General features: G+C 38.4%; 1 protein-coding gene across 3 annotated transcripts; it reads right to left on the bottom strand.

The window, feature by feature from the left end:
- Positions 1–5028: 5028 nt before the first annotated feature.
- LOC134743037 (mucin-2-like) lies at positions 5029–16377 on the bottom strand. 3 transcript variants are annotated; one of them, XR_010127986.1, is made up of 4 exons: positions 16291–16377; positions 10335–10589; positions 5305–7840; positions 5029–5269 (listed from the first exon to the last, which is right to left on the bottom strand). XR_010127986.1 is itself a non-coding variant. In XM_063676309.1 (3 exons), exons 1-3 carry the CDS (start codon positions 16331–16333, stop codon positions 6054–6056), a joined length of 2085 nt encoding a protein of 694 aa, XP_063532379.1. In that variant the 5' UTR covers positions 16334–16377; the 3' UTR covers positions 5029–6053. The 3 variants fall into 3 exon arrangements, 2 of the variants coding, with proteins under 2 accessions (XP_063532379.1, XP_063532380.1); XM_063676309.1 differs by having other exon boundaries at positions 5029–7840; XM_063676310.1 differs by having other exon boundaries at positions 5029–7840; positions 10365–10589.
- Positions 16378–17205: the final 828 nt, after the last annotated feature.

Genomic DNA, 17205 nt, shown 5'->3' with positions numbered 1-17205 from the left:
TTTCTGTCTAGGTCAGGCTATTATAATCAAGGCATTGTTGTAAGTTTTGTAGCATACTGATGTATCAAGCCATTTATCTAGCCTGTAAAATAGTTCAACTTAATTTAGTTTAGTTAATCTTTATAATTGAAAGTAATTATCTCTTTCTAGTTGTTAATTAAGTACAAGACTGTTTTATAATAATATTCAAGCCTAATAGTATTGTTTGCTCGATCACTTTTTTGGTCATTGTATGTGGACAAACAAACTTGTTTTTTTTTTTTGTGATGGATGGATAAGGGTTAAATAAGAAAATGAACCTTTAAGGCCTTAACTTTTGGGTGCGTCCACAGGAAAGACCTGACCATAGTTTTGAGTTTAACCCGTATCTCTTTGCATGGTTATTTTTCTAAGTAAAAACTAAATGTTACTTAACCGATTCGCATAGTCTTCTTTGCTTAAATCCTATTAAATACCTAAGTAAATACTTAAAAAGACCAGACTTAACTATCAGTTCATTTGGAATGTTATTGATTGGCAATTTAAAAATATAATTTTCGTATATTTTGATTAATTTTCTTATATATGATATATGATATGATATTTATTTATTTCATAATATTACATTACAAAGCAAATGAAAGATTATAATTTTCTTGGTAAATATTCATGAATAAAACTATGATAAATCAGTTGTACCTACTTAGATGATTCTGGGCAGCTATATTAGTTGATACCTAAATTTGTAACAGGAACATCTTTGTGAGAGCCCCCACTTAATATTGAAGTACTTAACTGAATTTACACGATTTTCAAACAACCAAAACCAAATGTGTTCTCCGTTTTATTCACACATTTGGTTTGGATTTCTTAGGGCCACTTGCAAGTGGCGCTTATCCTTATTTGGCTGGCCTATTTAAGAATTCCTTTACCTTAGTTGTCCACTGAAAGATCAGGTGATCGCTAAGGTTTCTGATCATGAATTAGTGTAGTGACACAAAATTGACATTGTTAATATCATGTGTATAGGTAATGGTCAAAATAACGCTACGTTATCAAACTTTGTGATACTTATTTAAATAAAAAAGTAAGATAATAAAAAGAGTTTTTTTTTACATTTTTCTACAAAATAATTGTAGTTGTAATATAGTATTTTATACAATCGTAATTAATGGAGAGCTTTTCAGTCGAGTACCATGTTTAGGCCTAAGTAAGGCACGAGATTGAAAAGCTTGATTATATCACTATTGTATACAATACTTTTTCTACGAGTCAGCTAAAGTAAAACTCGTATTTTTTCTTTTAATTTACAAATAAAAAAATTGCACTAAATAAATGAGAAGTATTACTTTTTCTACTATAAAACCTAACTAATTAAACAAAATTAGGTAATTATCTCAGTAGATACTACAAAATATAGTAAAAAAGACATCAACGCACTTCTTATTCAGTACATAGTCTTCTTATAGTAGCGCGTTAATGTCTTTTGTTCTATCCTTTGATGTATTTCTCTTGACCGCGGTGACACGTGATTGGTTGAATTTATTACAGTTGACTAAAGTGTTAAGTCGTTATAGTTATAGTTCGAGTCAGGAGCCCATAGTGAAAAATATGCGATCTTACACAGGTTGGTATACGATACGAAGTTTTGCTGAGCCCCTTCTCAGATTTGAAAGTTTTAGGTAAATATCTTCGGGCTGATGGGAACGGCTCCTTAGATTAGTGCGATAAGGACAACTGCAGCTCAGACGAAAAATCCTGCGTAATAATGCCGATTTTGTGTTCTAAGCGTCTATTTACGGCACATTTGTTTGGCCGTTTTAGTGCTGTTTGCAGTAACCTAGTTCTTATAAAAACAAGAATATCAAAAAAAGCTAAACGTACAGACATAAATAGGTACTGGTAATATTGAACTCGTATAATAAAATTATTCATCTAGGGCCAAAATCCAGAGGCAAATGTCGAGAACTTTTGTATGGAAAAATGACCACTCAGCGTCCAATACTTTGTAGCAACCAAAGTACTCAAATAGTTCGGTATACCATATATTTAGTATGGTGTACCGAACTCCCCTTTGACTGCTACAGAGTACCTAGTAGAAAATAGATTTTTCACATTACCATTTCGGAAAAGGGTTTTTTCTTACCCATAGATATGTCGGCGACAGATCGTAAAATCGGGCATATCGAGATATTCTTAGGCATATCATGAAACGCCGCCATTTCATGATCTAACTAGCGACTACCAGCCATATCGTGCACCCCTCAAGGGACGATATTCCTAGACAGATCATGAAACGCCGGCATCTCATGATCTGCCTAGCGACCACTAGTCATATCGTGCAAACTTCAAGGTATGATATTCCTAGGCAGATCATGAAATTCTGGCGTTTCATTATCTGACTAGCGACCACTAGCCATATCGTGCAAACTTCAAGGGTTTCAAGTGGAAAGATAAATATCAATTATAAATTAGAATTATATTGTATTAAGCGGCTATATTTAACGCTTTTACAACAAAACAGAATAGAAAAACAGCTAAATCACGTAGGTATGATGCCGTAGATAACTAACAGTTAAACTCGATCAGCTGATGCTTTTCCGCCATCTTGCCGCAAACCAAACTTACGACGAATACATTGCTCCTATCGATCTGCCGCCTCTTTTATAAGGCATATCGTGAATATAGTGATATGCCTGGGTTAATCTTAGTCAGATCATGAAATGGCGGCGTTTAATGATATGCCTAGGAATATCTCGATCAAGTTATTTTACGATGCGCCCGGTGTGAAGCTAGGAATATCAACGAATGCATTGGTCTGATCCACGTCTGATCGATTTGCCGCCTTGTTCTTGTTTTATGAGGCAGATCGTGATGTGCCTGGGTTAATCTTAGTCAGATCATGAAATGGCGGCGTTTTATGATATGCCTAGGAATATCTCGATATGCCCGATTTTACAATCTTCCGCCGACATATATATGAATATCTATGGCCCCCAGCCGGGCTAGCACATGATTGGCGCGAGAGTATCTCGGCGCGACATAGACTACCCGTCCCCCTTTAATTCATACAGTTAGTAAAAGACGGGTAGTCCATCTCGCGGCGAGATACTGTCGCGTCAATCACGTGCTCGGCCTACAGCAAAGATAGATATAACTCCGTAATAGATGTTTACAGTCTAAGGAAAAAGCGTGCCTCGAAAATCAAGAAAATTTGATTCTCGTTCAGAGGGCGCCACTAGTTTTGGCCCACTGTCGTATAGATGGCGTTGACTGTTTCGTTTGTTATTCAACAATTTTAACGCATATCAGTGAAAGAACATGGCTCAAAATCATAAAAATAATTAATGCATTTAAAAAAAAACATTTATCTATATTTAAATACATTTTATCGTATTTTTATAAATCTTAATTTTTAGTTTTAAAGTGTGTCGACAGATGGCAGTGAATTTACTGGGGTTACAAAATTTACTATGACAGTACCGCTCTAGTATAAGTTACTCTATGGCCTACAGGTAATCACTGCAGCTGATTGTACTTTAAAGTTTAATTGCACTAAGCGCCATCTGTCGTTGAGTAGCGTATGGTATGAAGCGCCTTTAAGTTCAGCCTAACAATATATTACCTACGGAGTTCCGCTATTCATCAAAAGATGGCAGTGTTTCAAGAAACCTATATATAAACAGTATTTGAGGAAAAAATTCATTAATTCACCTATGTAACCTATAAAATATACCAACTCTGTTTTAATATGATACTCTTCTCGTTAAGAACCCATGATATTTCCAAGGGACCTTATTAGAGACTATAATATGGGAGATAAAGCAACTTTCGATCGTTAATTCAATCACAGTCCAACCCAATATTATTTATCTTCTTTGAGATATATCTATAGTGTTATACATTAGCTTTGATCTCGTAAGGCCCAATGTACATTACAATTTTCACTCCGTTTCAATCTAGGTAGGTAATTAGAATCTTTCATTAACACTATAAAGTAGTATTTCTTTTGTTTAAACGAAATTCATCCCAATTAAGTATAAGTACAAACAAGTTCTAATTAAAAATAAGAAAACAGGAAAATTTTGTATAGTGGATAGTTGGCCTTGCGAGGTAAACAGAGTATGCGAGTATAACCATTTCGAAAATATTGGCAACGTAATGTTTTATTGGTATGTAGTGTATGTACGAGTAAACTATAAGTTTACACAGCTGTTATAAAATTTAACTTTTGTGGTAAACATAAAAATATGAAGTTCCAACTTCTAAAAAAACTAATTCTAAAACAAACTGACATTAGCGGAAAAGTACTAACAATTAAATTATCTGACTTTTTAGGGTTCCGTACTCAAAGGGTAAAAACGGGACCCTATTACTAAGACTCCGCTGTCCATCTGTCTGTCACCAGGCTTTATGAGCTGTATCAAATGAACCGTGATAGCTATATTGTTGAAAAAATTTCACAGATGATGTATTTCTGTTGCCGCTATAACAACAAATACTAAAAAGTACGGAACCCTCGGTGCGCGAATCCGACTCGCACTTGGCCGGGTTTTTTTATAAAATTTTACGATAAATAGGTATACTTAATGTCAATGAGAAAACATAATGCGTGTACCAAGGCAAGTGACTAGTTTCTTATGCGAAACATTGTATAGCAGGGTAAGCATTACCAGCTTCACACGCGCACAGGGGCCCTATTCGAGATGCACAACTGTCAGTTTCGGCTTCAACATCAGTTCAACAGTGGAATGAATCATTTGTTCATCAACTGTGGAAAGTATCATTTGGTTGTACACCAAAACTCATTCATTGAAAAAATTATGCAACAAAAATCAACTTTGTTTTCTTACTACTATACGGTTTAAAATGGCTCTGAACTCTGCGTGGTTCGGTTTGGTTTCGTTGTCACCTAACTGTGGATTGCTAATGTCAAATTTACCTATTTGACAACACACGATTTCTTCCATTCAACTGAAGTTCAACACGAAACGTCACTTAACGCATGTCGAATACCGCTCCAGGTTGAGAATACAATTACGCAAACCATTGTATTTAAGAAAACTTTATTTACATTGAATTATTTTACATCTATCGTTATAACTTACTCTCTATTGTACAAACATAGGACATATATTCTCTTATTCGCGAATAGCGTTATAAATACCAATGTTGACAAGCATTTTACATCGGTTAACAATCAATGAAGAAGTTTCCCGACAAAAACTGTCCCGTCCATTGAAGTCTTAAATTTTTACAATAAAAGCAAATATTTTTCATTTACGAGTATCTATTTGTCTTATATCCGTGTAACATTTTAATCACTGAAAACAAAAGTATTAGCGACGAGAAAATGTTTGTCGGGTTTCTATAGAATAATTATAATAATTCTCCTCGTTGATTGGAGTACAGCGGGTTGACTCGCTGTCTAGCATGCTCCGATACTAATTCTTACAAGTAGGCCTGTGAGTACACAGCGACTTACCCAACTGACAAGAGTAACTTCGAACATCCATAATATCACAAATAATTTAGGGCGGGTAACTATAAAGCCTCTTCAGATATACGCAATATCGATACAACTGGCACGGTTTATTCAGTCTAAATATTTTGCTCTGCTCTTTCGATTTCTTTTACGTACTTTTAAAAATTACTAGGGTGCAATAATTAAAGTTTTATGAGTAGCAGCCATTGGACATTATCTTGGTGTAACGTAACTATATTTTTAAAAGGATCAATTAGTATGTACTTACATTGCTATGTTGTACTTTTTATCCGCGATAAATATCTTGTCACTGGTTGCGTAACGTGCTGTAATCCAATTATCTCACACAATAACTAATAAAAGAAGATGGATTACTCGCCACGGGGCAAACATTCGCGTGGTCAGTTGTATTATAACCTGACTTACCTACAGAATATTTTTAAGGAAAAGTTAATTCTTGACTACATCTGGCTTAAGGCTGAAGGTAGCTGTCACACCAATGATGAACTCATAACATACGTTTGTATTATCATCTAAAGAGGCGACTATATAATTTAATGGCAGTAGTTAAATTTTTAATACGACAGTATTACGCTTTTGTTTTTGTTTTACCGAATTCTTCTATGTGATCGTACTCTGAAAACCCAGGGTCCGAGTCGTAATACGCGTAGTCGTAGCTCGTATCCTCCTTGGGTTTGGCGGGATTGGCGAAGTGTGGCGCTTTGGGTGCCGGCTGCGGCGTGGGCTGCGGCGCAGGCCGCGGCGGGGGCCGTGTGGCGAGCGTCGGCGGCGCGGGCGCGCGCGTCGTCGGCCGCGGCTCAGGGGTGCGCGGCGCCGTCGTCGACGACCTCACGCGCACGTTCTCCAAGTTTTCCGTAGTCGGTACGTGGATGGGTGCTGGTGGCTCACTGGGCCTCACGGTAGTTGTGTAAGTTTGGTAGTAATCAAACACGCGCTGAGTGCTTGTCTGTGGCTTGTACGTAGTTGTGTATGTGGGTTCGAAGGTCGACGGCGGCGCGACGGTAGTCGAGGGCGTGGTAGCGGGTCTGAAAGGTCTCGGCGCTGCCGTTTGGGATACTGGCTTGGATGGTTTCTGCGTTTTTCCTTTTTGTTTTTGTTGATCTTCGGGCAATCTATTTCCGCTTGCAGCGATGTTGAGCGAGTGAGCTCCAGATAGGAGTTCACGGTCACGTTCGCGCTCACGTTCGTACAGTTCGGGTCTGTATTGACCATCGTCTTCGCCGGCCGGGGGGCGGTATTGGCCGTCGTCTTCGTCGCTCTCAGCGAAGTTGGATGACTGCGCGTTAAAGCCAACGTTCGTATTATAGGCTACCGTATTCAGATTATACGATGGGTCTGCGCGAGTAGTAGTATACAGCGTAGTCGTTGTTGCCGGAGTCGACGGGCTGTTGAAGAAATTCTTGGCATTTGACTGTTGGACAAAGTTGTTCTTTTCCGGCTCGTAGGAAACGCTATTGAAGTTTCTGTAAGCAGGAGTTGTGCTAAAGCCGCGGTTAGCAGCAGTGGTGTAATCTATCGTGGTGGGAGTGCCTCGACCATTGTTATTTTTATTTACGTTAGTACGCACAAAGTCTTGCTCTTGAGGAACATCTGTCGCCACACTGAAGCTGTTTCTCACTTTGAATGGTTTGTTGTCAGTTTGAACGTTGATTCCCGGAGTGGATTGTGCGTTATAATTGTACAACTCAACAAGTCCTTCCTTCTTCCTGAAATAGGGATTCAGGGTAGTGGGTTGGGAGAAAGGAGCAGGAGAGGGATTGTTAGAGAAGTATCGGTTTTGTTTAGGGGTCACGCGGCTGACTTCGACGTACTCATCTTTATACTGAGGAGGGACGCTAGCCGGTGCCGTAGTAGGGTTCGGTCTGCTCTGCTGCGGGACCCGACGTTCGAAGTTCGCAGGTTGTTGGTATTCTGGGAATTGAGGTTGAGGAGTGCTAGGTACAAATGTCGAGGGAGCTAGAGTTGATGCATGAAGGGGGCGTTTGCGCACGAGTTTCCGTTTTGGGTCGTATTGGTTATTGCTGAATGGTTTCGGTGGCGGTGGGGGCGGCGGATTTGTGTATTGTGTAGTAGGGGTAGTCCTGGGGCTGGTGGGTCTTCTGAAAGAGACACGTTGGGATGCGGAGGGCGCGGGGGACGAGGGGGCGGGCTGGGGCGCGGGCGGAGCGGAGTCGTCGCGGCCGCGGTCGCGTTGTCCGCTGAAGAAGTCGGAGGAGTGGGCGGCGCGGAGGTCTGACGCGGGGGCGTTACCGTTGTTCTGGGCGAGACGGCGGTCGCCGGTCTCGGCGCGCTGTAAACCAAATTCCGCTTCTTCCTCGCGGGCACCAGGCGACGACAATTTCTTAGTGTCAAATCCTGTGAACACAGCATTTTCAATTGGTTTATATTTGTTAAATCTGTTTTTTTTGCTGATTATCCTACTCGTACATATGTAACATATATGTATTTATATAATGTAATATACCTAAAATCTTTATTTATTTTACACAGTAGGTATAATACATGAATTGCTGCAGTTATTAGGAAATATTATATTGAGTTAATTTATTCATGAATCAATTATCGCGTCATCACGCGTAGGTATCGCATTGAACTGCAAAAATTTTAATAATATACGCACGCCGTACATTTTTCAAAATTAAGTTAGTATGATTTGAGTATTAATATACCTAATATAAGTAATATAACAATGCAATGGCGTAGGTAGCAGCGCAATTTATAAAAGCGTAATTTATAAAATACCTAGGTAGGGTGACTGCTATAATTATTAGCCACTACATAGTACTTGGCCGACCTATCATCCATCCATCCATCTTAACAATAAGGTTTATATTGGCTTGTTTCTATTTGATTTGTTAGGAGTGGCTAATTACTATGTAGTAGCCAATAACTATAGCAGTCACCCTACACATTTCAAGATCACCACAAAAAGCACAACGCAGACTGAAGTTTAGTTTTTTTGCAATCCATTACGAAATACAGCGTTAACATCGACTGAGTTTGCTTTAACCTTTCAAGCCCTCATGATAGTCATGATGCAAGCGGTCATCTCCACTTATGCCCTAATTTAGCGTACAGACTGTTGTTTCTAAGATAATCACATATTACACGTTTATTAAAAAACAGCCTCATAAAAAATGTATGATTTAGAAGTAATATAAACGATACATAGTACCAGCTGCGCTTGAGTGGGTCAGTGGTATAAATGTCAGTGCAATTAATTCGATTCCGCGTTTACCACCAAGCGTATTATTCCAACCACTTACCGAGAGCACGTGTATTGTAGACAGATGAGACAGCATATAGAGTATTCCACATTTTTATGAATGCATGGTATCAGTCGATCAGGTTTGTTTTGAGGATCAAATGTCTGCATGGGACCCATTGTCTTAAAGCAATACATAAGTCACAATCACAAATGATAGTCAAAGTTTGGCACCCGCACTACTGACGAAACGCTTCATACAAAATGACATATTACATCGTGTATGACGTCAGCATGTAACGTCTCTATCGCTTGGAAGAGTTAGACGCCGTGGTAAACAAGGAAATTGCGACTTTGTCGGTGAAATAATTGCGCTTATGTATATTGCTGCCATACATTTTTTTAAATAAAATTTAAGAAATCGAATGATACCATTTTTTTCCTATTTAGAAGTTTTTTTTAAATTATTTTTATTTGTTTTTATTTATTTATTAAACCCATATATTTTTTAAGTTTCCAATCTATTGTGATAAATTGCTCATTTTCTTTCTATTTCGACTAGATTTAGTTATAAAATTCAACATGTGGAAAATACCATATTGCGCTCTTTGACTAAGCATAGATTATACGAATCTCTAGGTCACAGTTAAACTGGTTGGCCCGTTGGATAGGCAATGGCTACACGGCTAGTAGACTATATGCATAAGCTTAGTATTGCTTCATCTTCATTAATTACAGCCGGGTTCTTTAGTATTTAGATCAATAATCGGAAGGTCGATTGCATGTTGCTAATTAATTTTATTTTAATGAGACCATCAGACCACACATTCGTATATAAAAATTACTCTTAAAAGTAAATACTTGGTTGATTGATATTATTGCTATAGCATCACTCGCAAATGTACTTATTACCTTGAGATCAAATGTTATTACAATATCAATTGGGTTGTTGACATTGTTGACAATTAGGATGAAACTATTAGAGTTAAGTGGTTGCTATGCTATTATCTACATACTAGTTATATAATTGTATAATATATACATGTTAGAAACTTCATTTTACTACCTATGAACAAACACGATAATACAATTTTTCATATTTCATAGGAAATGATCGTAGCTCTGAAGGGAAGAAGGAACTTTTCACTATAAAACTCCCGTGAGACTTGCATATACTTATTAAATTTATTTGAAACGGTTTACTTTGAATTTAAGTCGGTTATCGATAAATTTCATTTCTTCGAGTATCATCTATCGGAGCAGAACCCTACAAGTGGAACTAAACTAAGTAGGTACACGCCGCGCCGCCGGGCACTCGCTTCGGGTATAACGGGTATTGCTCGGGTAGGTACAGATGATCCTCGAAACAGATCGAAATAATTATGTCGAGCGTGTATCGAGCCCATTAAAAATAATAATATCATTCATGTTCAAATTTCTGAAATGTAAATTAATAATCTAATATAATAAGTGTACTCGTATAACGGAGAGAATCATGAGGAAGGTACTTAAATATATCAGTTTCAAGATTTCACACAGTTAATATTTCCTTCAATTTGCCAGCAAGAAAATTATTGTCAACAAACCAACTGATCACTTAAATACATTAGCGAGTTTAGGCCTTGTTAGTAGCGAAGCGCTCACCGGATCCGATCTTGTAGAGATCAAACTGACCGTCGTAGAGGTCAACGGGGCAGGCAAGCTGGTCGTCGTCGCCCCAGTCCGTGCAGGTCTGCGCCTCCTGGTGGAACAGCGTGCCGGGCGGGCAGAAGAACCTGAAGTCCCGTATGCCGCCGCCCGCTACGCGCACGCAAACGTGGAACGCTTTGCAGTTGGTCTTGGCGTCGGCGTAGTAGGCGCCCAGGATGCGGCCCCGACAGTTGAACCTTTCCGCGCCCCCTGGATACAAGGGAAAAGTTAGAACAGCTGATCCTTATCTGAATTAAAGCTGTCCTGGTTACATAATGAAGCAAGACGCTTCTTTTTTTCTTTTAGCCTGATACTAATAGGGTCGATCGTTAGATAAAAATAAGTACAAGCTGTAACAGCGAATAGTGACCGTAATAAATAAAAAGAAGTTGTGAGTTAACGTAGTTTTGTTTGAAAAGTATATTCTAATAAGAAAATAGGTACTTTACAATACGTTTTATATGTAATTTCTATCTTTAGAAACATTGCAAACACCATTGCATTTCTAACAATAAATGATTTGTACCTATTTGTCATTTAACAACTGTTACGAATTATTGTGTTTTGTAATAAGTTGAATAGGTCTAATATTAGTTAATGAGAAAATAATAAATCCACATTCTAAAACTTTATAGCCCTTATAAAATATTAGTGGTGGTAATTGCTATAACTGTTTCAAATTTTAGGTATCTACGTCAAACACTATCTGAGAAAAACGCATTTAACTGATTTGCAAGACCGAAGTGATCCCATAAGTGTTCCGTTTGTCAAAACAAAGTTTTGCACGGAACATTAAAAAGATCAAAAGTAAGCACCTACTTATATTAAGTAAATGATGAGTATATACGTTAATCACTTAGTTGATCAAATCTTTGAACCATATCACAAAGTAATAAGATATCATTATGATTATGTTAATGCATTGTATCATGCACAGGTTTCTGCAATGAAATGTGAGTGCAATTTGCGGTAGACTCATTAAAACCAAGTTAACCAACGGGTCGTGTAGTTCATTTACTTACTGATGAGATTAGGCCAGTATAGTTTTTTGGTTTAAGGCTTACTAGTTAGTGTAAATGGTACATTGCACCTAGTTCGCACACTACTGCCTAAGTATAATAAGTACCTACCAACGAGATGTCGGTAGCGCGTGGTCAGGTCATTGTGAAGTGCACCTCCTACACACTTACGTAATGAAGATAATATTTTGCGATTCGGAGATAGAGGAATTCCGGTTTCCATGGTTACGTTTACAGAAACATGTGAGCTGCATTTATTTGCCAGTTCGCCACGGTTTCACACCAAACCCACAAGTGTGTTGCAACTAACTGCCTAATCTTGAGCATCAGCATTAGGCCTGACCTTTCTCAGACATTATATTTTTACAATGGGATTAGATAATAAGAGACATTTCCTGCCGAATGAGCTAATGACAAAAACGAATTGTAAATAAAACGGCCAATGGATATGTCCTTTTCAATTACGTGGATTAATGAGTTAAACAATTAGGCGAATAACAAAATATATGAGTAATTCCTACAGGTCGACACATAATATTAAGCTGGTGCGAAGTTTATATTACTACGTTGTCAATATTTTTATAGATATGGTGCTAACTCTTTTGAATCTATCCCTACGATACTTAAATGTCCCAGTGCTGTACACTGTCCTAATCCAAATGTTTGATTCTAAGCTAGAGATGTGATAAAGGAGCTATCAAACACTAGTACGTTTACCTTATACCGTACCGAGTTATGTTTTATCGTACGCGAGTAAAAAATATAGGAACATAACTGGGGTAAACCTTACTGAGCTGCATACTTTACATTTCCATGCCTATGTTATCCGTATTGACAATACAAACATGAACAGTGAACACTTGAACACCGAATAGTAAGTCGCAAGTGAAATTATTGTGCGAATGTGCTTTGCTGTTGCATAATGATGTATCCAATTACCGCGGTCACTGACATGTCACAGCGCATGCGCAGGGCAGGTGATGCTGAGTTAATAGATTTGTTTCGTCACATTCCCTAGTGCACCGATATTGTTCCCTACTTATATTAAGCTATGGTATCAAGTTTCCTTGGATTTCACGGGCCTATAAATCCCGGTCTTTTGATAGGCTTGCGTGGGGATATAGATACACGTAGAGGCCCCTTGGTAGAACGCCTGCTGGAACCCATTCACAGGCGCAACAATAGACACTATTGGCTATTGTAGAAAAAGTGAACAGTTTCGTTATACTGTTCACTTTTTCACTTCAATCCATAGACCGTTGTCTATGAATTGAAGTTTGGGTGTCCGGGCACCTGCCATAACAATAAGCCTCCCGTATCAAGTTTATTATTATAAAGTATCATCTACGTGTAAGATTAGCACGTACATACTTAAAATTAAGTGTTTTTCGCAACACGACAATCTAAACATTCCTCGTTCTCAGAAAACATTTAACGCATCACCGCTTAACTGACAACTCGCAAAAACATCTCAAAGTAGACCAACGTAATGAGATGAGATTGCCTCACGTAAACTACCTCTAACATGCACTAAATCCGGGTGAACGTGTACCTAGTCCAGTGGAGGTTAACCGAGGTTCCCATGCGTGGGGGGAGGGGGGTGATACCATCGCACGCGAGGATTGCGCAAGTGAGCGCTGCAAGGTGCCGTAGCATCCTCGGCGAAAGGTCACCCGGCCTGCATGCAAATACGATGGGTTCATTCGTAGTTTGCTCTTTAGACCCTATGCTGTTACATAATGAATAAACTCTAAGTATGTTCTTTATTTGTATGGTTACCCACTTATTTATAGTTTGGTATTTAGTTTGCGTTCATGGTTTGATGACTTGTCGTTAGTGGATATATAATTTTATTGTTTCTTAATGAGCATTGTATTCTCAATTTATTAAGAAATATTGGGGGTATTCTACAAATTACAGCTCAGCAGGTCCAATAAATTGGTGTCTAGAAACTAAGTACCTTAGGACATTGCGTTGGTCGGTACCGACCTATCTAACCGTAAGAAATATTCGTTGTAGGTAACATCAACAAATGCGGTTAACTAAAAACCTCTGTCTACAACCACTTTCATATAACGCGTTAGCACCCGTACCTAACACCGTATAATCTAATGTTACGAATACGGCGCGCGGCGTTTATACAGACAATGACTGTGTATTAAGACTATAACAAAGGTAGAAACCGAAGGCGCAGCGTGGAAAGCTCTTATTGTCTAGTATGCAGTATGCAGCGTGAAATGACAGTGTTGTAAGCACGATTTTCCGGTCTCTCGTGATGACGGTTTGGGCAATACGTATGTGGTAAAATATGTATCAAACCGAAATTAGCACGATACCTATATACTTGCAACATATTGATGACAACAGATACTATATGTGTTGTATGATTTGTATGGAACGAATATGTTTTCGGAAGAATAATTTTAAATGTTCAAACCAACATCAATAGAAGCCCACTCTGATTCCTAATTTAAGTAGATATATAATTTTGTTTACTTACTATATGTATACAAGAAAATAATCTAATGACCTGGTAAGCTATTCGAATGTCTTTTTTGGTAGTCCATGAAATCTCAAATTGCAACATGATTGTATTTTAGAAACCAATTGTTGATTAATATTAACTAGTGACATCTTTGCCTGCTGCTCTACTATTATATAAGCTATCGCCAGGTCATCAAGGCCAGGGCTGTCATCAAAAAGGTCGAATGTAACATAATGGTGACCTATTGCAATTCCTAATACCTACCAGGAACTATATACACTATAGGTGCAAGATGCGCGTTGGTTTACGATGAATATGTTAATTACATAACGCATTGTTATGATGAGTCAGCGTAACATTAGAACGTTTACCGGAGACCCATGTCCAAAAAGTAACAAGTTAATAAAAAGTGTCATTTAAAATTGCACTATGCTTATATTACAAATGGTTATTTTAGTTTACTGGAAAACTTTTTGAGCGCAATCTTCCCATAGTGTCGTGCGTGACCCGATCGATAAACATCATTGCACTTTATAGGTACTGTCTTACGAAACTTATCAAAACTTTATCGAACACTTAAGTGTAGCGTCTATTAACTGTTATGTGCAAATAAAGGCTTGATTGATTAGTTACACTTCTTTAGCAATATTGTTTTAAGAGTTTCTAACACTTTCACCTAGGTATTTAATTGTCCTTTTATATTGGGTACTTGCTAATCGCATAAAAATATGTAGGTACACAAAAAAAGAAATACCTTTGACATCAAAACGAATAAATACATTTATAAAAATATACTAAATATATATACACTAACTATATAATTTGTAACCTTGTTTTGTTATTACATATTGCGGTTCACGATAGCTTTGAACTTTTGGGTATTATAGGGAGTTTTAGTTATTACCTGACGACACACGTAACGATTTATTTACTACTTTAAATTAAGGTCAATTTAAAATTGAATGTCTCAAGAAGGAGCGTGAAGATTAATTAGCAACCTGACCTTTTAATTATGTCAATTAATTACTTAATCTAAAAGCAGAGTTACGTAGGAAATTAGTTCTCCCTTATCACCTTTCTTTACGACAGATCTCTGCGGTGACCTTTATATGTTTTGTAGGTTTTTTTACACAATTTTAATTAGCTATACTCCGTACATTTGTAAACCTATATGTTATGAATTCAAATTTTGTAACCCAAATTTGAAACATTTCCCGGTATCGGATTGGCGCAAATTTCGCGTACTGTTGTAATTTTGCTGACAATAATGACAATGCCATAAAATATTAATACGGAGCTGTTCTGATGATGCAGTCGGAAGGTAGACATAGGAACTGACATGGACAACTAAAAGTCATCGAGTATAGGCTCATTAGAAAGGGCTCAAGAAGTACAGTCAGCAATAAAAGTGCATCAATTTTTTTTTTACTGTTTTTAGGGTTCCGTACCCAAAGGGTAAAAACGGGACCCTATTACTAAGACTCCGCTGTCCGTCTGTCCGTCCGTCTGTCTGTCTGTCACCAGGCTGTATCTCATGAACCGTGATTGCTAGACAGTTGAAATTTTCACAGATGATGTATTTCTGTTGCCGCTATAACAACAAATACCAAAAAGTACGGAACCCTCGGTGCGCGAGTCCGACTCGCACTTGGCCGGTTTTTTTATATTTTATATGTACAGAGCCTTGAGCGACCATCACGCTCTACTTTGTAGAGAACGGAGCGTGGGAAAATCGCTTATGCAAATCCGGGGAATCGATTACCGAGCGATGGGCGACCGCGGCGCGGCGCGGCGGCGCGGGCGCAGAATGGAAAGTGCATAGGTTGCGCAAGGCGAAGCGGAGATGCACACACGGGACGCGTTTACGTAATTACCTATAAACATGCACTTTGCCACTAATGGGCGCGCAATATTGCGAAAGGTCTCAAACAGTCGAGATTTTAAGATCGATATCATATCATTTTTGTTTATTCTGAATTTGAGAATAGGTCATGAAGTATTAAGGTAAGCAATAAGTAATTGGTATCTTTTATTATTATTATTAATTCTTTATTTCAGATAATTATTTTATCCATAGAAACTTTGTCCAACTTTTTGTTTTTATTGAAAACATTGAATTTTATATATGCTGTCTGTTTTTAGTCGGTCTATATCAAAGTTACGTGCAGCAAAATGTGATGCGTCGAATAAATACATATCCATGCGCCCGGACATCCTGCACCGTAAAAACTTCCACGAACACGCACGCGACCAAACAATCGCGCAAAACACAATTAATTCCGCTATCCATGGCAACACACATTAGACAATGGAAAAACTTGATACGCTGAAAGAAAAAGTCACTGAAATTTCACTTGGGAAATTGTTTAGTCACTTCCGTTCACTTGTCACCTGTTCACACACTTACCGAGAATGGGGAGCAGTGTGAGCACGATCCACAGGGGAGACATGTCGGCGCGAGCGTCGCGAAGGGACTGGCGGTGCGCCGACGGCGGCTGCGCGCCCGCCTAGTGGAGGGGCGCTGAAAGCTCGCCGCCCGCCCGACTCATTCAATCGCGCGCCCCCGCGTTCCGGAGGCCAATTCAAATAGTAATTTCTTGTTATCAAACGGCTATGGATATGATTTGTTAGCTGTGACAGTCGCAGTTGCAGAAATGTCACTGTTGATAGCTGACAGATCATACCCAAAACGCGGTTTGATATCAAGATATTATTATTTGAATAGACCTCCCGATCAAAATGCAGCGTCGTTGCATGACCACACCATCAGTTGCGTTTGCGTTATGTTTGCATTCGCTAATTAATAGTATGAGATACGTAGCTATAAAAGTTCAGAATGAGCACAATTTGTAGGTAATCAATCTACTGGAAAATGATTTCATAAATATTACATATATACATGGATTGGGGATGGGTTTTCATACAAAGGTGATTTTGGAAGATTGTTGGATCGTTTTTTTTATTATAAGTATTACTATAGCTCCATTTTAAATTGGAATACATTATTTTTGTAGCAGTAGCCTTAAAATCCCATCTCACCCCCCTTTCATCCCGTCTCTCCCCATTCATTACCCAACTCTCCCCGCGAACCTTACTCACCCCATTTTACGGTGTACCTATTTACGGAATTATCGCCTGGTTATAACAATCACACCCCTTATCTATTTGGTGGCTGTAACAATCTACGTTACCATAACATACCAAGAATGAAAAATAAAAAAAAATCCGTAACTTGACAGAAGACTGCAATAAACTTAACTGTTTGTCGTTTATTATTCGACAAGAAACATTTTGGTCGTGTAAACCGTCGGCGTGGGGCGTG

The sequence above is a fragment of the Cydia strobilella genome, chromosome 7 (assembly GCF_947568885.1).
Source record: "Cydia strobilella chromosome 7, ilCydStro3.1, whole genome shotgun sequence".
Classification (NCBI taxonomy): Eukaryota; Metazoa; Arthropoda; class Insecta; order Lepidoptera; family Tortricidae; genus Cydia; species Cydia strobilella.
Note: the sequence above shows the minus strand (reverse complement) of the source record. Positions and strands in the feature narration are given on the sequence as shown.